General features: G+C 45.7%; 1 protein-coding gene across 8 annotated transcripts; it reads right to left on the bottom strand.

Moving 5' to 3' along the window:
* Nucleotides 1-2,212: 2,212 nt before the first annotated feature.
* Nucleotides 2,213-25,583, bottom strand: zdhhc21 (zinc finger DHHC-type palmitoyltransferase 21). 8 transcript variants are annotated; one of them, XM_064343912.1, is made up of 9 exons: nucleotides 25,138-25,583; nucleotides 24,094-24,186; nucleotides 20,767-20,939; nucleotides 20,175-20,273; nucleotides 15,471-15,582; nucleotides 13,409-13,547; nucleotides 11,106-11,222; nucleotides 9,820-9,863; nucleotides 2,213-8,013 (listed from the first exon to the last, which is right to left on the bottom strand). In XM_064343912.1, the coding sequence occupies exons 3-9, from the start codon at nucleotides 20,918-20,920 to the stop codon at nucleotides 7,881-7,883; spliced, it is 798 nt and encodes a 265-aa protein (XP_064199982.1). In that variant the 5' UTR covers nucleotides 20,921-20,939; nucleotides 24,094-24,186; nucleotides 25,138-25,583; the 3' UTR covers nucleotides 2,213-7,880. The 8 variants fall into 8 exon arrangements, with proteins under 8 accessions (XP_064199982.1, XP_064199984.1, XP_064199985.1 ...); XM_064343914.1 differs by having other exon boundaries at nucleotides 20,767-20,942; nucleotides 24,104-24,186; XM_064343915.1 differs by having other exon boundaries at nucleotides 24,104-24,186.
* Nucleotides 25,584-25,829: the final 246 nt, after the last annotated feature.

Raw genomic sequence — 25,829 nt, 5'->3', positions numbered from 1 at the left:
TAAACAGAGCTTTTGCATTCAGGGGTGTCCTGTGAGCCCTGAAATCCAAGGCTGGCAGCATAGCCAGGCAACGCCACCTTGGCCATCTCACCCTCATGGCAACACACGCGCACACACACGCGCACACACACATGCACACGCACACAATAAACCCCATCAAGTGCTGGGTGTGGAGAACTCGATACACAAGCGCACAGAAAACACACCTGGGCACACAGAGCACTCCACCACCGCAGTGCCCAGTGCCAACCCTGAGCATTGCACTCCACGCCTGGCATTCTCACATATTACCTAGTGAAACCCAAGATTAAGCCCATACACATATACACATACAGGCACAGGCGCACATACACAAACACACACACACACAGACACATGCATATGCGCATACACAAACACGCACACACACCACACAAACAGACACAGACACATGCGCACGTACATACAGACACACACACACACACACACACACACACACACACACACACACACACAGGTGAGATGAGCCAGCCCATGGGTTAAACAGGCTCTGGCAGCAGTTTGTGTCGCTGACAGCCAGGGGAGATGGGGCGGCTCCAGAGAGGCTCCCCTCTGATCCAGACACGCGCAAAGCACTCGGGGAGAGAGGTGTCAGCGTCGGAGGACAGCTAAACACTTCCCAGCACGGGAGCTGGAAAGAACGGGCCCGAGGACAGGGTTTCGGGGAAGGGCATTGGGGTGATGAGAGATTCGGCCAATCGTGGTTCACCGGGGGGATGGCGGTGGCGCCAGACTCCGTCCCCGAGGTCTCGGCTCGTTTCACACCCTTCTCTGGCCCTTCCCCCCCCCGATTACCCCACCCTGGAGGACCTATACAGCCCACCCCTCCCCCTCCCCCTTTCTGAGAGCACTCTGGAGGAATCCAAGCGGACTCTCACCCAATCTGGACACCTGGTCTCCTGGCCCCTCTGCTGGTGGATACGCTCCCTTGTGCAACGCCAGGCCTGGGGAACTCGCCAGCATCGGTTCCCCCCCCACCCACCCCTCTGCACAGGTCGGGCAGCCCCCGGGCCTGTCCGGATCAGGCCCCGGTGATCCCCCACAATGCCGAGCGGGAGACGGTAGGACGCATTAGGAGCGAGCCGACCGTGAAGGACTAGCTGGAGGGGAGGGGGGGGGAGTGGTGGGCAAGCAGAGCAGAACGGGCAGATGAGGCCTCGAGTGTCGCTGCGGAGACAGGAGGAGGCTTCCGGAGCTTTCCGCCAGGGTTCCCCTCTCTCTCCTTTAAGGGGATAAACGCGTGGCTCAGGGCGCATCTTCGGTGCGCGCATCGGCACGACGTGGGGGCCCAGCACGGCAAGCGTGCGCTTAATTAGCTGAACGCGGTGCTGGGGGGAGGTAATTGGACCTTCACAGTCCGATTCACAGGCACAGTACTCACACCGCCCTCCCCCAACATAAAGGCCACACAGGCATGGAGGAGGAGGAAACCCACCAGGGATTGACAAAAGGACACTAAAACTGTTTGCTAGATATGACAAAAAAAACCTATGAACTACATTGTGTCTATGAACTACAATCAAAATGGTGGTGTCGGTTGCTATGCAGGCGGTTCAGGGGCATAAAACCAAAAAAAAATAAAATGAGGTCTGCAATTATCAATGGTGGGGTCAGAAAGCAGGAGCTCTGGAGGACGGTTTGAGGTTTAATGGAGTTCTGAAAACTAAGAGAGGAGACGGGGTTTTCCATGCGAAATCAGACGGCCGCGGTGGGGGGAAAAAAAATAAACAAAGTGGAAAGAGCCGTAACGGATTTGTTTGCGTAAGCTCTGTGCAAACACGCCCAGGCGGAATGACTGACCGGTGCCATTTCACCGCATGTGTGGACCATTAAGGCCTGTGAGGGGAATCCGGGCTTTATTAAAGAGAAATAAACCCAAGGCGGTCCCCAGAAACCAGGCCGGTTACGGGAATCTGACTCAGAAGGTCACTGCGAAAGAAGGCAAGGCAATGGCTCGTCCACAAACGGCATTCTAGAACCTTCTACAGGCCTGCCACGGAGTTACTACAGTTTACAGTCTGAGCGACCAATCCCATAGGATGGCACCGATTTGAGTGTGTCTTTACTGACGTCTATCTTCTACAGTGGTTCATCCCCATCTCCTGACTGGCATGGTCCCCGAATAAAAACAAATGAACCTGAAGGAAGTCTAAAAGAAACACAAACAAATGTGTGCTACCAAACTATTTATTTGAAAAATAAAAGCATAATAAATTAGTATTGAATATATAATCCCAGAATCACAATGTAAATTAAATAATTTAAACGGAAATCCCTTGCAAACATAAAAATAGAAAAAAAGGCAAAACCTGTACAAAATGTGATTAAAACAGAATTTACATAGCAAACAGTTCTTCATTCTATGCACAGACGATGAGTAACAACACACAGTGGCATCTAGTTCATCTCAGTGAAAGCAACCTGAAGTCTTTCAAATACAGACACCGTCCATCAGAGTGAATCCATGAATCCCCCGCTTGCTTATGAGAACAAAAACAAACGCACTGAGAGCTCGCTTTGATGCTCAAAACTGATTCATGGATTTACTCTTTGGATATACCGAGAATATATGACTTGCCAAGTTGGGTTGCTGTACATGTCAGTGAAGCAATAATTCCTGTTTTTTAACACCCAAAGATGCTGCAAAATGCACTTTGATGGACCTCGCCAGGCTGTATGCATAAGTGTTGCCGACGGCCACCACCTTTATTGCTTTACAATGGACACGCACAAGCGTGAACCCCAATAATATACCCTTACTCTTTTCAATAATATATTTTTTTATGGAAGGATAAATTCATCTGCCCACAGGTTTACACACGTAGCGATCGCTCACAATACTGCAACCTGCAAAAGGACCTAAACTTTCTGAGGAACAGGGACAGGGACAGGCTACTTCCTGTTCCTTCTCCAGACCTGCCGATGACACGAGCCAACTGGCTAACAATTAGCAGCTATTATGACAATGATGAGCCTCATGATTGCAGATGTCTCGGTTCAAAAACAAAGCATTTCAGCACAACCCTACGTGGTTCAGAAAGCCTTCAAATCTCTTCACAATTAATATAATCATATAGGTAGTGTTACAGGTAAATCGCTATCCCACAAGAAGAACACAGCAGTAAGACCACTACAAGCTGTTTACCATATATATATCAATCATAAAAAGCACAGGAACACAGCCATAGGGTGAAGGACTTTGAAATGAGAGATTTAGGCAAACGCTGCTGTTACATAACCTGTACATTTAATAAATGCTAATAGACAAAGCTTAAATATGTGTAGATGTAAACATTGAACAAAATCAGTTTATAACTGTCGTAATCATCCATATATAAAGAGCAGAAAGTGATGATTTTACAGTGCATTCTATACATATAACTATGTCCCAGCTAATTGCAAATTAGATGCTTTCAGAATTGACATTATTGGAATATTTTAAATGTCCACAACAAATAATCCAGCCAATACTCATCTCTGAAAATACCAAAAAAGGTACTCTGCGTCTACTGATAGCTTCCATTGTGCTACCACGCAGACAGCTGGAGTGCTAGTTCAATTTAGATGAGACAGTGGAACCGGTTTGTTGTAAATGCCATTGTTCCACCCTCTTTATCAAAGTGCATCAGGAAAAGGAGGATTTCGCCAATGTAAGCGGTATTGGTGTTTTAGCTTTTTGGAAAGCTCAAACACCTGACACCTCAGGGAAGACACAACACAGAATCTTAAATTTACAGTATAAAATCTCACAGGGTGCAGTACTGCAGTGGCAGTCCAGTGCCCAGCGGGCCCCCCGCCACAGACGCATCCAGACAGATACGCCTCTACACACAACGTCCCCGCAATGCTGCCGTGGTCTCTTACTGCTGTGTAAACACACACTGGCATTATGAGGACGTTACGTAATACTTTTTCAGGGCATGTGAATGTAGAATTGATGCAGAATCAGGTTAGCAATCTGAAGTGCTTGTTGAACCACACCCGCCGTAGTCCGATACACCGACTCTGCCCAAGTACTGCAACGTGGTCTTTGGTTTGAGTGGCTGACGGTTTTGACATGCAGCAACTACAGATTCTAAAGAGGCACTTTAGACTACTTAGTGATTATGATCAGCATTGAATGACAATTTTAAAAAAAACTAAGCAGGTAGGCGTGAACTTGAATGGTTTTGTGCGTCTTTCATGTGATGCTTTAGGGCTTGTATCGGTAGCATACATCTCATTGGTGAAATCAGATTACCAGTCAGGAAGGGGAAACACCTTTCGAACTGACCATGAAAGCACGTTTTAAAAGGCTGCTCCTAACAACTTAAGCATATGTTTCTCTTTTCAAATTGCTTCGTGTCTGCATGTGACAGAGGAGATCAGACCTATAAAGAACACCGTCCCTCTCTCCCTCTCTGAGTGACTGAGTAACTGGCTCCCCTAAAGTGACAACAGCACCTCCGCTTCACTACTAGACGGCATTAATGAGGAGATTCACCAAAGCAGCAGTCCGAGTTACAGAATGCCTTGCCAATCAACAATCCTGAGAGTTACAAGGGAAAGATATTAATTTAAACAATGAACAATAAAGTATAGTCAGTTTTTTTTTTCCTTTGAAAGAAAATGTTTGAAAAATTAAAACCAAGTGTTGCTGAACCCTGTTGAGACACTGCTACCCAGCCACAGCCATGGCAGAGACTATGCACGTCAACATCACAAGCTTCTAAATGATACACATAAGCCTTTTAGCTTGATCTGTATAGCCAATAGTCAGTGATTTCCTACTGATTAAGGGCTGCTTTCTACAAATCCACCATCTGCTGTGAACCACAGGGCCAGGCTGAGAAGACAGCAATGTACACCTGATTCTCCATACAATTTGCACCCAGTTCTCAACATACAGTACATTCAATGTTCAGCAGTAAACAGTAAAATGAGATAAACACGTCATCTGCCTGGGGGATGTGATTCTCTCAGACCATACCACAAATTCTAGTGTAAACATATAAAATAATAATAAAAAATATTACAAAAAATACCTCAAGTAATTAAACAAAATACCTCAAATACCTCAAAAACACATAATTCCTTGGCCTGAATTATTTTAAGGGCCATAAAGGTGAATTTGACACCCTGTCCATGAACCTGAATTATACATTTAAAAATTTTAAAAGCATAGGCCTATTATAAAAAAATGTGACACTGAAAATACGTAAAATTCTTAAATCACCTAAATGTGTTTTTAGTTAAAATGATTTTAGTTAAAGGTGCAGTATGCAACTTTTCCCCAATGACATATAGCTCAATGGCAATGGTGAATCTGTAGGTAACAAGTAATGACACTACGTGGTGAAAAATTCAGCATCAGGCATACGTCCGCCTAATTTACATTTTAAATTCCGAGGTGTGCTTGCGGCCTCTTGAATTGTGCGAGCGCTCAAGATCAGCATAATCACAAAAGATGACAGAACAAGCCACCTGTTCCAATAGAGCCACCGTGCCAGAACCTCAGTGTCAGAGCAAAAGAAAAAGAGGTAGCTACCTATGTATATATTATTTAGCTACCAACCCAGTTAGACATCCAAGTTAACGAGCTAGATAATTTATTTACTTGGCAAACTTATCGAGCTACCTAATTTAGTTACTTGGCAAATTTAGCTGCAAACCTGGATTGAAAAGATAATATAATGGTCTCAGAAACTACGTTTACACATGAACTTTGGTTCAAGTCTTATATAATGTCCGATTGCAACTTCTCATTAGTGAAGTGAAATCTCATAATAATAAACCAAAACTTACAAGCATTGATATATGCACAAACATTTAAAACATTTTTAAACGGCATGGTCTATCATACATTCATAGTGTTATACAATAAATACCTTACCCTAAGAGCAAAAAAATCGCATTTTCATGGCTAGCAATGTTTAACATTGTAAATCTAGATTACCAAAATAAAGTATTTAGTTACAAGATTATATTGATTGCATTAGCAGCTATGTAGACTGTCCCTTTGGTCATGCTACATTGCAAATGTCTTCCTTTTTTATGAAAGATGTTTTGCTAAAGTGCTAAATATTGCGCTAGCATTCTAATTGGCAAATCCACCCATCCACCCAATACCAAGACATGTCATTTACATCTCATGTACTGTCATGGAGATGGTAAGCAATAGTTAGAAAACAATAGGCAATAGGCTAATTGGTCAGGTAAAAATAGAAATTTTTATAAATTTTTTTCCTGCCATTTTTCTCCCATTTTCTCCCCAATTTAGTCGTTATACCAATTCCCCCGTGTGTATCATGGTCCTGGTCGATGCGCTATCCTCTGTCGGTCTGGGGAGGGTGCAGACTACCACATGCCTCCTCTGATACATGTGGAGTCGCCAGCTGCTTCTTTTCACCTGACAGCGAAGAGTATCACTGGGAGAGCGTAACGCGCGCAGAGGTTCACGCTATCTCCCCCAGATCCCCTCCCTGCTGAACAGGAGCCCCGACCAACCTGTAGGAGTCGCTAATGCAACGATCAGGACTCATACCACAATTGTGTTCGTAGGAACGTCTGACCAAGCCGGAAGTACCGCTGCCGGGGATTGAACCCGGGTCTCTGCAGTGGTAGGCGAGTGCTTAGACCTCTACACTACCCAGACGGCCTGTGAAAATATAATTTTGACAGATAAAAATTCTGTCTAATATGTTACCCGGAGGTAAAAATATTATTTTACTGCTGAATTGCAAAGCAACTGATATTGATATTTTAAGAAATCTATGTGCATCTGTCCTTCTTGGCAACTTCAGGAAGATACAAGCAGTGAGTTTATCATTCACTCTCACGTCAGTTATGTCAGAATTTAGACTTTCATTTAACTGTTGATGCAACTGTCATTCTTTGCCACTAGGGGAAAACTTGCATACTGCGCCTTTAAAATGCATAAGTGTGAAGTGTGATGTCAGAACGAGGGTTTGGCAGGAAGTGCTGATGTCATACAGGGGAGAGATGTGAGGGACGTGCTTGAGTGGGGGAGGGAGGGAGAGATGGAGGGGCACAGGGAGGAAGATGGAGAGGGAGTTTGGAAAAGCGCTGCATTTGGTGAAAGCTCCCCGTGCTTGTCAAGGGTCACGGCTGAACTTCAGAGCTGTCAATCAGCTGCCTGGAGAGGCAGACAAAGGGGGCTGTCCGTGCTGACGGCCGCTACCGCTGCCCCCGCCGGCCCCTTCAGGTCACATGGTACAACCTGGGGGAGGGGGGGGGGAATGCCCTGCTGAGATCTAAACAAATCAGGGTTGCCCTGGAAACACAAACAGACTGAGAGACGCAGAGCTCCCTTTGAATCCGTAAATTCTATGACACTGGGGATGGGCAGGGGGACAATTTAAAAATGCGACACACCAAAAGAAACTCAGAAGACACTGCAGTGGCTGGGAGAGGGGGGGGGGGGGGCGGGGGGAATTAAAAACGCAACACGCCATCGCGGCCCGTAAAACAATACGGAGAGAAGAACATTTCAAACGCGTTTAAAATGCGACACGCCGTCACAGGCCCTCAACCAGCGCAGCGTGTGCGTCCCGTACCCTGTCCGAATCTCGTTTCTGGGGCGAGCCGTCTCCAGCCTGGCGGGACACCTACTCGGCTTACTTTAGATGAGGGCATCGTTCTAAAAGCACACAACGTTGGGGCAGACAGCGGGAGGAGGGTAGCGGGGGGGGGGGGGTGGGGCTGGGGAGTTTGGTGAAGGGTGGCGCACGGGCACGGTGGCAGGCGCGGGCGCGCGAGAGAGAGAGGCTCCAGGAGCCCCCGCGACGGAGGCGCCCCGCCCCGCCCCGCCCCGCCCCGCCGGCGAGCGTCCATCTGTCCGTCTACACGCGGCCGGGGAGGAGCTGGGAGCCGTGCAGGGCCTGCCTCCGCCTGAAAGGGAGGAACCACAGGATCTTCCAGCGCGTGCCAAAAACCTCCGCAAACGTCTGGTGCCACGGCTTCCTGGGCTGGTTTCTGAGAGAGAGAGAGCGAGGGGGAGAGGGGGAGAGAGAGAGAGAGGGCAGAGAGGAGAGAGAGAGTGTGAAGGGAGAGAGAGAGGGGGAGAGAGAGAGAGAAATAGAGAAAGGAGAGAAAGTGAGATGGAAATAGAGAGAGGGGGAGAGAGAGGGAGAGGAGAGAGAGGAGAGAGAGAGGGGGGAGAGAGAGAGAGGAAGAAGAGAGAGGAGAGAAAGGAGAGAGAGAAGTAGAGAGGGGGGGAGAGAGAGAGAGGAGAGAGGGGAGAGAGAGAGAAACGAGAGAGGAGAGAGAGAGTGAGAGACAGCAAAAGAGCAAGAGAAGAGAGAGAAAGCGTGAGAAAGAAAGAGGGGAGAGAGAAGAGAGAGCAAAAAGGTCTGAGACCATACTGCAAGACATCCACAGAACTGCATATTTGCGTACTCACATGAACACTCACACACCCCCAACACACACACACACACACACACACGAGCCCCGTCTAAGCACACTTAGCATTAGCGCCACAGCAGGCCAGTCTACGCACACTTAGCATTACAATGAAGCAGCCCTCTACCGCAACAATGCAGCAGTCCATAAAACAGCACATTAATGCTCCTGCACATCAGCACATTATCACCTCCTGCTGAGACCCCCGAGGCCAGTAAAGGATGTGATTAAACGGCCTTTAATAGAGAGGGGCACCAAGGTGGAGACTCAGGGCCACACATCAGAGCACAACATGTGAGAACTGTCAGTCACACACACACACACACGCATGCAGCCTGTCAGTCACACACACACACACACACACACACACACGCATGCAGCCTGTCAGTCACACACACACGCATGCAGCCTGTCAGTCACACACACGCGCATGCAGCCTGTCAGTCACACACACACACACACACACGCATGCAGCCACTGCATCAGCTCAGCACCGTACACACCCATGCAGCCTTGTCAGTCACACCAACACACACCAACACACACACATCACCTACACACACACCGCATGCAGCCTGTCAGTCACACACACGACGCATGCAGCCTGTCAGTCACACACACACAACACACACACACACACGCATGCAGCCTGTCAGTCACACACACACACACGCATGCAGCCTGTCAGTCACACACACACACACACGCATGCAGCCTGTCAGTCACACACACACACACACGCATGCAGCCTGTCAGTCACCACAAGCATGTGACACACACGGCATACAGCCTGTCAGTCACACACACATGCAGGTGCATGCAGCCTGTCAGTCACAGACACATGCAGGTGCATGCAGCCTGTCAGTCACACACACGTGCACACAGCGTGTCAGTCACACACACGTGCACACAGCGTGTCAGCCACACACACACACACACACGTGCACACAGCCTGTCAGTCACACACATGCAGTGTGTCAGCCACACACACGTGCATGCAGCTGGTAGTGAACAGAGGAAACCACATTTCACACACACACACACACACGCACGCAGCCTGTCAGACACATGAATGCACACACATGCAGCGTGTCACACACACACACGCACGCAGCCTGTCAGTCACACACATGCACGCGCATGCAGCCTGTCAGTCACACACACACACACACGCACGCAGCCTGTCAGACACATGAATGCACACACATGCAGCGTGTCAGTCACACACACGCACACAGCGTGTCAGTCACACACACGCACGCACATGCAGTGTGTCAGTCACACACACGTGCACACAGCGTGTCAGTCACACACACTTGCACAACTGTGTCAGCCACACACGTGCAGCAGCTAGGAGAGGTGACAGAGGCAACTCACATTTCTTCCAGGAAGTGAGACATTTTCTCGATGGTGGTAGTGTCCTGTGTGAGAAACAAAGTAGCACAAGCGTGAGAACAGCAAGAACAAAGAACAGAAAAGAGAACGTGTGTGTGTGTGTGTGTGTTTGTGGGTGTGCGTGTGCGTGCGTGTGTGTGTGAGAGTGCATGCATGCATGTGTGATTGTGTCAGAGTGCGTGAGAAAGAGTGTGTGCTTGTGTGCGTGCGTGTGCGTGTGCGTGCGTGTGTGTGTGCACGTGTGTATGTGTGCATGTGTGCATCCGCACGTGCTCATGGTGTGTGTACATCAGCGCTTGAGAAGGATGAGAACTGGAGGTAGAACACAGACATAAACAGCTTCACGGTCACATTCGGGGTGGGAATCTTCCTCCGAACGTCTCCGTTAAACGGGCCTCCTCCACCAGGGCCCAGTTAACCAATGAGAAAGCGGCAGCTGACACCCGGAGACAATCCTGCGCCCTCTTTACCGCGCGCCAGCTTGGCACCCCGGATAAGACAGCTGCCTGCAGACAATCGGATCCCCCCACGCGTGAAAGGAGGAAAGCCGCGATCCCGCCGCGTGTAAATGACACGGGATTAGCGCGCTCGGCTAAAGGACGCGGAGGGAGCCGGGACGCGGCCGCGACTGATGCCGCGGCTGTTCGCGGACGAGGATTGGACGAGGCTCAGCCAATGAAACGGCCCGCATCCTTGATCTGTTCAGCGAGAAATGCGTGGGCCAGACCAGGGGGGCCATTCCTGATATCAGTGACTATCACCTGCTGTGTGTGTGCCTAGAGCCCTGTGTGTGGTTTAAGTACTGTGCGCTTGTGTATGACTGTGTGTGTGTGTGTGTGTGTGTTAATTTGTGTGTGTGTGTGTGTGCTTGTGTATGACTGTGTGTGTGTGTTTGTGTGTGTGTGTGCTTGTGTATGACTGTGTGTGTGTGTGTGTGTTTATTTGTGTGTGTGTGTGTGTATGACTGTGTGTGTGTGTGTGTGTGTGTGTGTGTGTGTGTGCTTGTATATGACTGTGTGTGTGTGTGTGTGTGTGTGGGACTGTGTGTGTGTGTCTGCTTGTGTACGACTGTGTGTGTGTGTGTGTGTATGACTGTGTATGTGTGTGTTTATTGTGTGTGTGTGCGCTTGAGTGATTGAGTATACATGGTGTGTGCACTCGTGTCTCTCTGTGCAGATCGGACTGGACCGGGAAAAAACAGCAGCCTTCAGCCGTCCATCGTGAGCTGATGGGGGAAGTGAGCCGAAAGGCAGGCGGGCGAAACTCACGGTGAGGATGCCGGCGATCTGCGTGTAGAACAGGCTGCCCATGCCCCCGAACATGAACAGCCCCATGAAGGTGGAGACACGCAGCAGGGCCAACTCATGGCGCCACACAAACTGCTCCTGAGAGAGGGAGGGAGGGAGAGAGTGAGAGTGAGAGAGAGAGAGAGAGAGAGAGAGAGAGAGAGAGAGAGAGAGAGAGAGAGAGAGAGAGTGAGAGAGAGAGAGAGAGAGAGAGAGAGAGAGAGAGAGAGAGAGAGTGAGAGTGAGAGTGAGAGTGAGAGTGAGAGTGAGAGTGAGAGTGAGAGAGAGAGAGAGAGAGAGAGAGAGAGAGAGAGAGAGTGAGAGTGAGAGTGAGAGTGAGAGTGAGAGAGAGAGAGAGAGAGAGAGAGAGGTCAGTTTGAAACATGCATTAACCCGGGGCTCGCACGGCCGCCGGCGGATCTGTAGGTGCTTTACCGCGTCACCGTCTGGCTCCATGCTGAGGGCAAAGCCAGCGCTCCCCCCCTGCCCCCCCCAACCCCCCCAACCCCCACCGGGGGCCTGTTTACGGGATATCACCATGCCACAGACACCCAGCCCTGACCCACCCCCCCCCTTTTCTTCTGCACCCAGGGCATTAAACCCAGCTCCAGAAGCTAAGCCTCCTCCAGCGGGGAACCAGAGCCCAGAGATAACACCATTATCACCCCCAAACAGCCTTTCACACGCTTCTGATTATTACGACTTATTTACTTTAAATCAGCGATGTCCAAATTCATCTGACGAATTAGGGAGAGAGGGGTGAAAACTGCACAACTAAAAAAAGAAAGAAAAGGAAATACAGATTTCTGATTGTTATTGGTTTAAATTGGCCGCGGCGTTGGTGAAATCCTAAAGCCGATACGTTTATTTTTCTTTCGTTTTTTTGTTGAAAATGCAGAAATGTTTCTTTCGTTGTGTTTATCGATTCGTAAGAGAGAACGAGTAAGTGGCTCGTGCGTTACATTCCAAGGGTACCACGGATTACAGTAACAACCTTTCTGAAGATCTGATCTGCTATGGATTAGCTCATATTTACTGGACTCAATCTTTTTTTTGCACCAGCTCGATTTTGTTCAGACTGCTATATTACAGAACAGAGGATACATTTACACTATTTTGCCTGATATGGGAGAGAATGAATGACCTAGACAGATTAATGATGAAAGCAGAAACAGCCTTTAGCTTTCAGATTTAGCCCACACTGATCTGTTCCTGCTTTGGATTCAGTGTTTTAGTTCTAACATCACGCTCCATTTGAAAGGTAGCTATGACGACCAAAGTGACTGAGAAGTTGCATGTCACCCTATGACAGTACGGAGAGGGAAATCAAATACTATAAAGTGTAGTACTGTGGAGTACAGTATGCCCTCAATTATCAGATACAGTAGAGTACTGTAGAGTACAGTATGTCCTTAATTATCAGATACAGTAGATTACTGTGGAGTACAGTATGTCCTTAATTATCACATATAGTAGATTACTGTGGAGGACATTATGTCCTTAATTATCAGATACAGTGCAGTACTGTGGAGTCAGACCCACACTGCACATGCTTAGTTTCAGAGAAGTTTCCAAACAGAAGTTTTCAGTTTCAGATATCAAAACCTCCCCACCAGCAGGGGGCAGAAATAGATAGATTTTTTTATTAGTCTTGAAGGGCATTTGCTCAGCAGAATCAAATCACACAATGAAGGCATGGCATACACATAAGGTATGAATACACATTTTATATTTTAGGTATTTAAGTCTCTACCTAGGCCACTACCTAAACCACAGTACCTACACAATTCCAAATGCTAACTATAAGTCTACAAGAGAAAATCTACTAGGCAATGGAGTGGGTCATGGTGGGTGTCGTGGAAAAGAGACAGCTCCTTTACTAACCTTGAAGAGAATTTGTTTTGTGCATTGAAGCAACTTCGAATGACAACCACACAAAAATACACAAAGTATAATTAGCACGAGGCTGCCCAAACCTGTTTCTGGAAATCTACCCTCCTGTAAGTTTTCACTCCAACCCTAACAAAGCACACCTCATTCAACAGCTTGAGATCTTGTTGAGCTGCGAATTAGCAGTCAGGTGTGCAAGATCAGGGTTGGAGTGACAACCTACAGGAAGGTAGATCTCCAGGAACAGGGCTGGGCAGCTCTGAACTACAGCATCTGCACGGTTCCACATATTCAGCAGTAACGTGGAGGGGGAAAGGTACAACTTTTGGTGATTAGAGTGGGGAAGGGGATAAATGAGGGGATGACAGGGAGGGGGTGGAGATCTGCACACTCACCGTGTCGGTCTGGGTGAGGGAGGGGAAGTAGTAGTACTGACAGAAGTCCATGGCCAGAGTGAAGAGGCTCAGCACCTGGGTGTAGAAGCACAGCTGCAGGAAGAGCCAGTGGTTATCCTCCCCAACACAGTTATTGATCCTACGCAGGGAGAGAGAGAGAGAGCACAGGCCCGTCATCGCTACTGCACACATACACATACACACACATATACGCATATGAACACGCATGCAGAGGCACTTTGGATGCACTAGTGTCCCAAAGTGACAGCAGTGAGCTTGGGTCACGTTTCTGAATCAGGTCCACACTGAGCACTACAGGTGAGAGCCTGGAGCTACACAGCTCTGATCTAACAACATCTATACAACCCTCAGAGCCTTCAAAACCAGCACAGAGGTTATACACTCTGATAGAGTCACATAGGAAGTGTACAGACAAAGAAAAAGAGAGAGAGAGCAAGAGAGACAGACATAGAGATAGAGGGAGACAGAGCGAGAGAGAGCGATGCCATTTGTGCAAAATGACAGCACTAGAACCCTAAAAATGTGCAGTAAACGATGGCATATCTGCATATCTAAGTTCAGAGGGGCAGGGAGGTTCTGGAAGAGTCACGTTTCCCATAATTCCCTGCAGCTGTGCGTTAAGGGAGACGCAGTCACAGGTCAGCAGATGGTATGTTCTCACTCTGTCCACCTCTCTGTCCAAACAAACTACAGTCAGTCTGGGGCTCCTGTTGCAGGGGTTTATTTAGACAGAGCTCACTTCCCCCCTGTGGGGCCAGCCTGAGTACACACGCATTCATGCACGCATGCACAGAAACACACACGCGCGCGCGCGCACACGCACAGACACGCACGCACACACAGACACGCACATACACACGCACGCACACACACACACACACACATACACACACACACACGCACACACGCACACGCACACACACACGCACACACACACACACACACACAGACACACAGACACGCACGCGCACACACACACGCACACGCACACACACGGACACACAGACACGCACACACGCACATGCACACGCACACAAACACGCACACAAACACACACACACACACGTACACACACGTACACACACACACACACACACACACGTACACACACAGAGACGCACACACACACACACACACACATGCACACAAGCACACACGTACACACACGCACACACACACACACGCACGTACACACACACACACAGACACACGTACACACACGCACACACACACACACACACATAGATACACATACAGTCGAACACGTGCACACACATACTCATCCACACACGTACACTACATGACCTGACATCCAACATCTCATCCAGAATTATGGGCATTAATGTTGGAGCATTGCTGCCGGGATTTGCTTCCATTCAGCCAGAAGAGCATTAGTGAAGTCGGTCTCTGATTGGGCAATTAGGCTCGGCTCGCAGTTGGCTTTCCAATTGATCCCAAAGGTGTTGGATGAGGTTGAGGTCAGGGCTCTGTGCAGGCCAGTCAAGTTCTTCCACATCAATCTCAACAAAACCATTTCTACATGGACCTCACTGTGTGCCCGGGGCCTTGTCATGCTGAAACAGGAAAGTGCCTTCCCAGAACTGTTACTACAAAGTTGGAAGCACAGACTTGTCTAGAATGTCACTGCATTAAGATTTGCCTTCACAGGAATGAAGGAGCCTAGCTCAAACCAAGAAAAACAGCCCCAGAGCAAGGGGTGTCCAGATACTTTTGGTCATATGGTGTACATGTGCACGCACAGAAACACACATACGCTTACACACACAAGACACAGAAATACTACATGTACAATACATAATACACAGAAATAATATACATACTAACTTGCACGCTCACATTTACAACAAACACAAATATAAATGTATAATATATATATGAACACACACCCAACACATCATAACATGTCACATTCACACGTCCAGCTACCGTAACCCATATCAGTTGCTAGTGGTGTCCAAGTGGACCCCCAGTGCACAACGTGTCTGTGTTACGTGGTCAGTACCGTGACCTTTGACCTCACCAGGGGCAGTGGTGGTCCATCTTCCGTACACAGTGGCCACAGCGGCTGCAGTGGTGGGATCTCTTAGGCCTCATCAGGTTACACTTATTGCAGAGCTCCCACTGCTCGCGTTCTGAAACAGAGATCAGATCCCCATCAGCAGCGGATCCCACTGCTCAAGTTCTGAAACAGAGATCAGATCCACATCAACAGATGATTCCATTGCTCATGATCTGAAACAGAGAGCAGGTCTCCATCAACGGCAGATTGCACATTCCACGCTCTGAAACAGAGGTCAAATCCCCATCAGTGGTGGATTCCACTGCCGACACTCTGAAACAGAGATCATATCCCCATCAACAGTGGATCCTATTGCTCACAATCAACAGTGGATCTGAATGCTCACGCTCTGAAATACACGAGATCACCATCAACAATGGATCCCACTGATCATGCTCTGAAACAGACAGCAGATCACAATCAACAGCAGATCCCACTACTCATGCTGCAAAACTGATCAGATCATCATTAAAACAAGCATGTTAACCCTCTCTGGGTTTAGGAAGTTATGCAACAGAGTTGCAATGTTCCCCAGTGCTGAACACTTGCTCTGGTGGCATTAGAAGCACAAATAGGCCGACACAAGTAGGCCTTCCTCCTTGCAAATTTCACCATCAGAGAAAAGCACGTCTCGTCTCGTTACTTTGACACCAAATGAGACAATCCTCTTCTCCCTCAATTATCAATGACAAGACTGTGCATCAGATAATTACACCCTTGATAAGGTAAATGGCCAATATACGAATAATAATCAAATATGAAAAACAGAGCAAATGATAACCAAAAAACAAGGCATACACATGTTGTTGCGAGGCAGCAGAACTAATATAGAAATAGTTGCAGCGAAAGGACGCTCCACTGAGATTTGTCAAATGTAAAATGCAAAGATTTCGTTATTTACAGTTATTAATTTATTTTGAAATATTAACTTACCGGTTATTTCTTTAACAAATTTTATCATTTAAAAGCATTTATGTATATTTTATCCATAAAATAACACCTATTATAAGAAATATCGTAGCTATAGTCAACCATATCGGCGATATCTTCGAATATCTTGATATACGATATTACTGTATATTGTGACAACCCTAGAACAGCACTTACGAAGATGGATTTAATTTCCATTTTAAATTTTTACGACCTCAAAGCTCATTACATTAAAAGTGGGGAAGGCTCACCCTAACCATCAGCAATGTGCAGCAGCAGAGACTGCGGGCATGCACGGCAGCCATTTTGTACATGAGCATTCGCCACAGCGGTGGTAGAGGGGGAATAGGTCCAGTGGCGCAGTGCTAAGAGGTGTGGTCAGCAGTGAGGCAGAATCCCCTTTTTTTCCTGAAAGGCTTTTTATGTCCTCTCTCGCACTACAAGGACTGCATTCAACCCGTTTTAAGTGCTTGATTATGTTATCCCCTTACTCCCGTTTGCTTGGGAAAAAAAAATTATTACCCTCCTTGGTGCCTCAAATCCAACCCCCCCCACCCCCTCCTCCCCCCTCCCCGGGTTAAATTAACATGGCGCTGATGGTGCAAGAGATGAGGGCTGATTGTTTACTGATGTCAAAAGAACACGGATCAGCACTAAGGGGTTTAATGTTCAACACTGGTGGTGATGATCGGATGCACAGCCTTCGGCTTAACGCTGATCCACTTCTCTCCACATAGAAGGTGATGGGGATTTACGGTAATCCGTTCACAAAATGACCTCTTCAGGCTGAGGAGCTGATCCCATTGCTCTGCTCTGGTTATCTGTCAGGAGAAAAGCCATGTCCTCAGCCCTGGGGAGGCGAATGTGGTGGACTGGGCCCTGACCCTCAAGCCCCCCGGCCCTAAAAGCTGCTTGGTAGCCCAGCGCCATTTTGACTGTTCTTTTTGGAGCCCACAAGTTGCCGGTATCCCCAGTGTTCTGGTACCAGTAGGAAACCATCAAACGGTACAGATCATTAATATGAATTATTATGAATTCATTACCACAGCCAATCAACAAAAGGCTGGGTGTTTGTCATGGAAAATATCGACAAAAGTCAGAGCAATCATAGCAAAGTTCACAGAAAACTGAAAAAGAGGCAGAAATAACAGAGTGGTTAAATGTATTACTTTAACCAATAGATCTCATGTGCAGTAGTGGGAAATGATTGAAGAAACGTGCTGTTACAGCAACAGTAACAAGTGCTTGAAGTTTCAAAAAAATCAGTGGGCAGTAGCAGCTAGTAAATAATATGAACAAGTGCATTGATAGGTGGGTGGATTAAATTGTGTTTGGCCATCAAGGAAAGATCATGCTTTTTGTCTATAATAAAAAATTGGGCCTCATTTATCAAACATAAGCCAAATGAATATGATCTTAAATCATTCATAAATGCATTTACGCAAACAATGTCAGATTTATCAAAGTTTTCATATGTAAGTTGATTTGTAGGATCCAAAAAGATTTCACGGGCTTCGTATTGTTTGCATAAATGATAAAGAATTTCATTCATTCAGATTTTAGTGCGTGGCTCTCTTTTAACCAAGGGTGGAGTCAAGTCACATATTTTGATAGCTGCTAAATGCCAGCTTATTAAAAATTGTGAGCCTTATCGGATTGTCTGCCTATTGACACCAGTCAAACATGCTTTGCTATGTACAAACATAAGAGGATGACATGTCACCTCAGAGATTTTCTCAAATATGTGGCCCTTTTTTCCAGTAGGTATAGCCAAGGAACATAGTTAGGTAGATGTAAAAAGTGTCCTTCAAAAAAGGGTTTATTCCTATCATATTGTCTGCCTATACATACCAGTCAAAGAGCTTTGCACATGAGAAGATATAATTTTATTTTAATAGTGTCTATAATTATTACCTGCCCATCAAATATATGTATGTAATGAGCACATATAATATACATATATAGTGCTCAAACATTAACCATACAGTCTTCAAGTAAGCTGTATTTAGTCATAAGAAAGAATACTTTAATGAACAGATTATATACTCAGAGTACATTGTATTTTTGTACAGGGATACACAACACAAAATATAGCCTACAAAGGTTACTTTGTAGCCTGTTTACCTTGCTGTGATAATGCACGTGAAATTACTGCCATTACCACTCTCCCTTACATTTTTCACAATAAACGTATACAAAGTCACGATTAATTACCGATGTATGTTTTAATGTACCCCATAATCCCGCCTTTTGTAATAGTTTAACCAAATAAAATATATTCTTTGTAAAATGCCAATCAAACAAAGCATGGTAAGTTTTAAGAGATGAGAATCTACTCAACAAGCCCGACAGTGCTATGCTCGTGCTTGTTTTATCGAAAGAGTTTGTTGTCAGCGCGAGAGCTCGTTCTCGACAGCGAATGCCAGGAACAGCGACCTCGCGCCTCTAAATTCAATCGGAAATTGCCCTGCGCTGTCCGTAGTGCTGTTTTCGTTCTTATTTGACGCCAACAGCAACAACAGGTACAACAATTTCCCTACATCCAGTGAAGATAAACGCTACAATTTTCATTTATATGAGTCTGCAAAGGCTAGAGTGGAGGCATATAAACTCTTAGAGTTGAATCAACACTATACATTTTACTGTGTATTCAATGCACTAAAAATAGGTTTTTTGTTTTTTTTTAACTGCGCCTTTTAAGCTCTGCTTCATACGCAAAATGCAGATAGCAGGCAGTATATTTTGCCGCTTGTGTAATCAGTTGTGGCCTTAACTAAATAAGACATTAATTTCAGGCAGACTGCGAATGCACGAACAAAGCGCCGTCAGGCCGCAATTTGCGCTACACGTTTTATGTACGTACATCTGGCCACTAGTGTTCACTAGGATTAAATTATTAAACGACGGCCTGTGATGTGGAGTGTTGCTGAATCATGAAGACGTGGAAAGCTAGTGAAACTAAATAATGCATGTTAATATAGCATTCTCTAGTGGCAAAAAACTGCATTGCATCCTATTGCAGCTTCCAGATGAGACCAGGGGCCACAAACATTCTCAAAACATTGCTGTCACATTAAAACAACATGACTTGAGCACCACAGGAAGGCAGAGGCACACACCATTCTTCACTTTGATGCAAGGCTCTCTAGCATCAGTCTTATTCAACTGCATAAAATATTCTTTCCGTCGCCAGCACAAAGAACAGCATTTAAACTGACTCCAGAACATCATTTACTGTAAACAGTTCAGCAGCTGAGTGATGTCAGCAGTACCTGAAAAGCACATGACCTCATTCATTTTTTATGGATGGAAGGTTCCCTAGGATCCAATATTGCAGTTTTGTAGTGACACTCACAGTTTATGAATAATTAATTAGGCAACTTAAACACTGCAGGGGTTGATACCCATCCCTATCAGAAACATATGCAGACAGGCCAACACTGACAAACCAGTTTGTGGAGCATCACAGATTCAAAAAGACAAATAAACAGGCTCCGCCACAATAGAGGGCAGGACTGTGAACAAAACAGACTGGATGGTCCAGGCCAAAAATAGAAGGTATTACATTTTTTTATTTTTCGGGCAATAAAACAGCACTTGCTTTTCTCCACATTTCTGCATAGCTTGCAATTATATTGTACAAGCACAATTGGATGACAAGGTGTGTGGTTGTTGGCGGGTGTGGGGATGACTCACATGGTGTGAGCGGGTCGGGGGGGGGTGGGGAGCTCTTACCGGAGTGTGGGATGTGGGGGTTCTGGGGAAGCCGGCCTGGGTCGGCAGTGGAAGCCCTGAACAGCGCCGTGACGCAGAGCAGCGAGGCCAGGTAGTACACTGGGGGAGGGAGACGAAGAGGAGGAGGAAGAAGCAGGGTACTGTAACCACGAGCCAGTAAGGCCTGTTTAACTGATAGACCCTGCCTGCATGCCTGTCCTCCCTGTTAGACAACCCTTTACAAGACCGGGAGCTTGGTCTTCCACACAGACTGCATTTTAAATACCGCAGATATTGGGAAAAAGGTTAGGAAGGCTACATGCTAACTGTACACCTGATTAGACAACACTGGAGGCTGCAGTTATGCACATTTAGGAATATTTATGTGTGTGTGTGTGTGTGTATGCGTGTGTGTGTGTGTGTGTGTGTGTGTGGATTGGAGAGCTTATTTAGGGAATATTTTTGCAGGTGTGGTCTATAGCAGATACTTCTGGGTGAGGATATCCAGGAGAATTTGCATGGTGTGTTGCTTACTGCAGGTACTGGAGGATGGTTTGTGCATGCACGCGTGTGTGTGTGTGTGTGCATGCGCGCGTAGGGGCCAGGGCCTTACAGACAACCACAGCCCCAGGGATGTGTCCCTCCTGAAAGTGTGGCAGCAGCACCAGCTGAGGAATGAAGAAGGAGTTGTAGAGCCAGACGAAGAGGACCATGCTGATGCAGAACCAGCCCATTGGGTCCACCACAAAGTGCAGCCGGAGGCCCATGGTGGCAGCAACACGGATGCTGCTGAGGGAGGAGAGAGAGACAGAGTAAGAGAACAGAGAGATTGAGAGAGAGAGAAAGAGAGAGAGAGAGAGTGAACATAGAGAGAGAGAACAGAGGGGTTAACAACACATGCACACACCAGTACAACACTTAAATAAAAAAAAATTAAATAAAAAGGTACACCTGCAACACAGCCCACTCAACACAAAAACAGCTCTTTCTGTAAAACAGTAGAACATATATGCATGTAAATACAATAAAATAAAACCTAATCATCTGTACTTTTTTTCTCATGTTGATCTTCTCATCTCAAATACATATTCCATATGTATATAGCAAAAATAAGAAATTAAACTCCAACGGTCCCTTACAATGTTTTAGGAGAGCACTGTACACATTGAAGCGATTCGGGTGAAGTACTTTTCAAAACAGGAACAGGTCGGAGCAAATACTCAGCTCCAGTCTCTTTACTTTACATTACATAAGATGGAATCTCTTAGCCTCCATCATCACCACTCAACTGCACGCTTATCTGCTTTCTGCCTTCCAGTGCTGTGACACTCCCATTAGCAATGAAGCAAGGGAACATTCCAGGCCTGTTTACCCCAGTTACTCATTTCCTTTTGGGTGACAATGGCAGCCTCCCTAGAGGCCAAATGCTTATCAGCTGCTATCGATAGTTATCTGCAGCAGAGGCAAACAGCTGTAAAATGATTAGCTTAGCCTATATCTGGGTCTACACCTTTCCAGCTGGGGCATATTCTCTGTGCAGTGAGACAGCCCCCAGAGTCAGTGGACTCTCCCCAATGACTGAGTTTCACTGAAGGCCCTTTTCTCTCAATAAACCTGTATTTCCATAAAATCAAAGGCAGCAACTTAACATTATTTTTAACCGTGCGCTCTGCCCTCACAAGCAGTCTGGTCGCCAGGTTATCAGTACAAGATTAGTACCATAGGGTCTTTATCTGAACAAAAGGCAACAACTATGAATTAAATATAGGCTAGTTGTCAGTGCTACTGAATTCAGAGAACTGTTAAAGTCCAAGGTTGTGAGTTCTTAAGCACAAAGATCTCATCGGAACAGAGCATGGTCTTCGAACCACAGCCTGAGCACGAGGTTTTGGGAGGTTCCAGAGCCCCATTGTTAGGCTAAATCTCTGAGGTTTTAACACTTTCCACCCATGGGAACATACAAGGGAATAACTGCTCACGAGCCAATGGAACAAGAGCAATCAGACCATCGGCTCCTTTGAAAAAAAAAAACCAAAGCCGCCGCCGCCGCCACCGCCACTTCACAAACAATGCCTCCCCATCTAGGAAACGTTTGGTCTCGGGAGGGCTTCAAAGAAACGGCTGAAACCGAACGCTCGCTCCGAACGTCAGCTCTGCTTCACCAGATCCTCCACCGAGGGGCTGCACTGGCCCATGATGCAGCGGGACAAAGCCACTGTTGTTTACGCAGTACGCTTCCAAACAGGTGGTAGGTTAGGAGACTGTTTTTTATTTTTTAAATGGGACCTAATAACCTCCCCTGGGTCTACAAACATAAAAACATCCATCCATCCCCCCCCCCCCCATTACAATAACATTACCAGTAGGCACAACATGCCGTTTTGATTAAAGGCTGAACAGAACTCGTTCCCAAATAGTAAAAAAATCCACACAGGGCCGTGTATATTTATTACATGCTTCAATACCGCCTGAAATTATTCGATAAAATGCTTCAAAATCAATCACACTTTATTCATTTAAAATTGACTGATTTTTTTATAGTGCATTTAACGAATAATTTGTCACCATATGCTTCACAGTGTACCCCGCATAAACCTCCACAAAGCAAGCCGGAGGTGACAGTGGCAGTTACAGCTGAGAGATAACACCCCTTTATTCAGCAGCAGCGCCAAAATAGCAACACAGTCAGGCATACGACTGGAAGAGCGCTGAATGCTAAAAGGAATTCTAACAAACAGTATGGGTTTTAACACCACCCCTGAGTCTAAGCAAACACAAATATTCAGCTGGAGCCATTTAAAAAATTTCAGCGATACTGTAACAGCTTTGGCAGGTAAAAACTCTGTCTTTCATCCTTTCCTGAGGACCACAGCCTTCGGGGGAAAAGCATAAGTCATTTTTGACACGAGTTCCTGATTCTCAGTCGTCTTAATGTTGAGAGTGAATCAGCAGTCAGTTCAGGAATGGTGACATTGACATGACTCTACGCATTTGTGGGAACTGCGACTCGAGAGCGCGTTTGAAGTGCCAGACTGAAATGTAAAAAGCTTCCAGAAATATAACATTGCCTTTCACTGCAACATGACCCCCATTCCTATAAAAATCCATTTTGTGGTGGGCCAGGACCCACTCACACAACATTATCAAGTGCAGCCCTGCTGTCTTCAAGCGTGCACACAGACAACATTTTCTGCAACTCCATTCATGATGTCTGGCTCGTTCTGAAGCAACTGAGACATTATACATGTCTTATACTTAATAAATTACTGTTGCCATGAAAATGCATGTATAAATATGCAAATGTCCACACATGATATTTCCAATACAAAATTGATAACAAGGATCTGGTACAATACATAAATACCATTCACTTTAGAGAAATCAGAAAGGAAACACCTCAGATGCATAGTGGTACTAGCAAGACCATCTGGCATTTGAAGTTAAAACAACAGCAATACATTTTTGTCCAAATTCACACACCGTTCGTAAAAGACACATGTGGGGCTTGTTCCACAAATGCAGACTCAGGCACAGCTTTGGTTGGACACTTGTGAGAGGGCTTTTGCTGTGTCCAACCAAACAAAACACAAACTTGATCTGGTGTTAATTTTCAAATACCGAAGGACTGTTCTTCATAAAACATGACTTGATATTCCATGTAGCCTAGATATGCATTTTAAGTTAAATTCTAATGTACAATGCTGAGGTTATTTCTGTGAAATTCTCCCCACAATACACTCCTCTCTGTCCACCGAAACTATTTCAAACACTGCCCAACACCAGATGTTCCAGGCATGACGCGATTACCTACTGTACACGCATGTCTGGATAGCTAAATGAGACCCCACGTACAATAACACGCCTGCGTTATTCAGATGCGTCCGAGTAACACTGGTTCAAACACTGGGCTAGAATGAAGCTGTTAAAAAAAGAGATTTACCTTCTCGTACCTCAAACTTCAAGGTGCGCAGTGACGTGCCAGCATCTCAGCGACCTCTCTGTCATCAGCCCCTGCGGATTACAAAGAGTAGGCCTACAGGTTTACAAAAAAAAAGATTTCAAATGACTTCACTTACTTTTTAATATTTTTTAACATAACATATCTGCATGCATTAGCATCAACAGCTCTAACACAGTCTAAACGTTTGGAATGCTATGTAGGCTACTTTGTTTATATACGTAGGCCTAATATCGGTTCATATGGGGTGATTTGGTCGATTATTAAGAAAATAAAACAAAAAAACGACAACGCAGTAATAGGTTGATTTTAAAGTCAATCAGTTTAACTGTGTGGTTTTATCAATCAATCATTCTAACACAACGTCAGCTAGGTATCGATAGGTTATACCCTAGTCTAACATTTTTACAAGACATCCTTTTTCAGCAATGAATTAGCGAATGTTCAAACTAACTCGTTATTCAGCAATAAAATAAAAGAAGTAGCAAGTAAGCTATGATTTTGACTTGATCGCTTATGACTAGAAGCTGGCATTCATTGTGTACTTATTAGCAGTAGCTATGCAACCATAACAATAACTCTGTTAGCCAGTGCTAATACTGGTGATATTCAAGGACTGTTCACGAACACTGACATTTGTAAGGCCACCTAATTTAGCAAAACCATGCGATTGATTAGCAAGCAATTGGAGGTGAAATGGCAAATCAAACCAATTATTATATTACAATCCTAACTGCCTCTCATTTGTTCCCCTATCGTAACGTTAAAGAAACGAAGGATACATTTTAGACAGTGAGTTTGCGAGCCCAGGTAGATCAATAACCAATGCCTAAAAAGCCCTGGTTAGCTGACTCTAGTTATCCAGCGTAAGATAGGTTAGCTACTCACTTGCCTGAACTGACAGACCACACCCTCAACCTTCTGTAGTTGAAACGCCATCCAAGGTGCACTAGTTGGCTAATAACTGGTTAATAATCTGAGCTAGTTAGCTGAACTAAATCAACCAAAAGCATCTTCACCGCTTACCTTACAATGTTAGCCATTAATCCGAACGTGGTACTCCTTATCTCGCCTCATGCGGCTAAATAAAACGTATGAAACCGTAAGAGTCAAAGCCACCTGTCTACCCGTAGCATTTCTAGCAGAACTGGCTATACGTCTTCTTCCGTGTTCGGCAAATTGTATCAACGGAAACGTGATACGGACAAAACGCGCATGGTTTGTGATCACGTGCTCAGCGTTCTGCAAACCATCCATAGTATGCCCATATTTATGTTGTAAATTAATAATTTCTGCACAAATAGTTGTCAACAGCAGCATGCATCAAGCTGGCTTCATTTTATTTGTAGTGACCCCCCATAAATTAAAATGACAATAAATTATAGGGTCACTGTACGAACACACACGAGCAGACAGAAGCTGAGACTCAAATATAAAATACAATAAAGAATGTTGATTTGATTGAGTAAGAAACTCTTGTTCTAACGGTACTCGAATAGCTCTAGTTATTTATCTAAGAAAAATAATTAAAGTCGTTTGTGCACCTCAATGCAAATAATGAATTATGAACTAATTCCTGAGACGGACAATGGAGAAGGACTCAATGACTTAATACTACATATGAGTGACGCCATCGGGCAGCTCTTACGCAATCGTTCCTTTGGTGAATAAATACTTTATCAATACTCATTTATATATTACTATAAATGTTGTATGGA

Source organism: Anguilla rostrata, chromosome 7 (assembly GCF_018555375.3).
Source record: "Anguilla rostrata isolate EN2019 chromosome 7, ASM1855537v3, whole genome shotgun sequence".
Taxonomy (NCBI): Eukaryota; Metazoa; Chordata; class Actinopteri; order Anguilliformes; family Anguillidae; genus Anguilla; species Anguilla rostrata.
The sequence above is the reverse complement of the archived record's forward strand: the minus strand, read 5'-3'. Positions and strand labels throughout refer to the sequence as shown.

Bases quoted from the DNA above. Each gene is read 5' to 3' on its own strand.
- zdhhc21 (XM_064343912.1), bottom strand. From the start codon at position 20,920: ATGGGCCTCCGGCTGCACTTTGTGGTGGACCCAATGGGCTGGTTCTGC. The intron at 11,223-13,408 runs GTGAGTGTGCAG...TCCCTCTCTCAG, and splicing joins CCCTCACCCAGACCGACACG to GAGCAGTTTGTGTGGCGCCA. The intron at 9,864-11,105 runs GTGAGTTTCGCC...TTTCTCACACAG, and splicing joins AGATCGCCGGCATCCTCACC to GACACTACCACCATCGAGAA.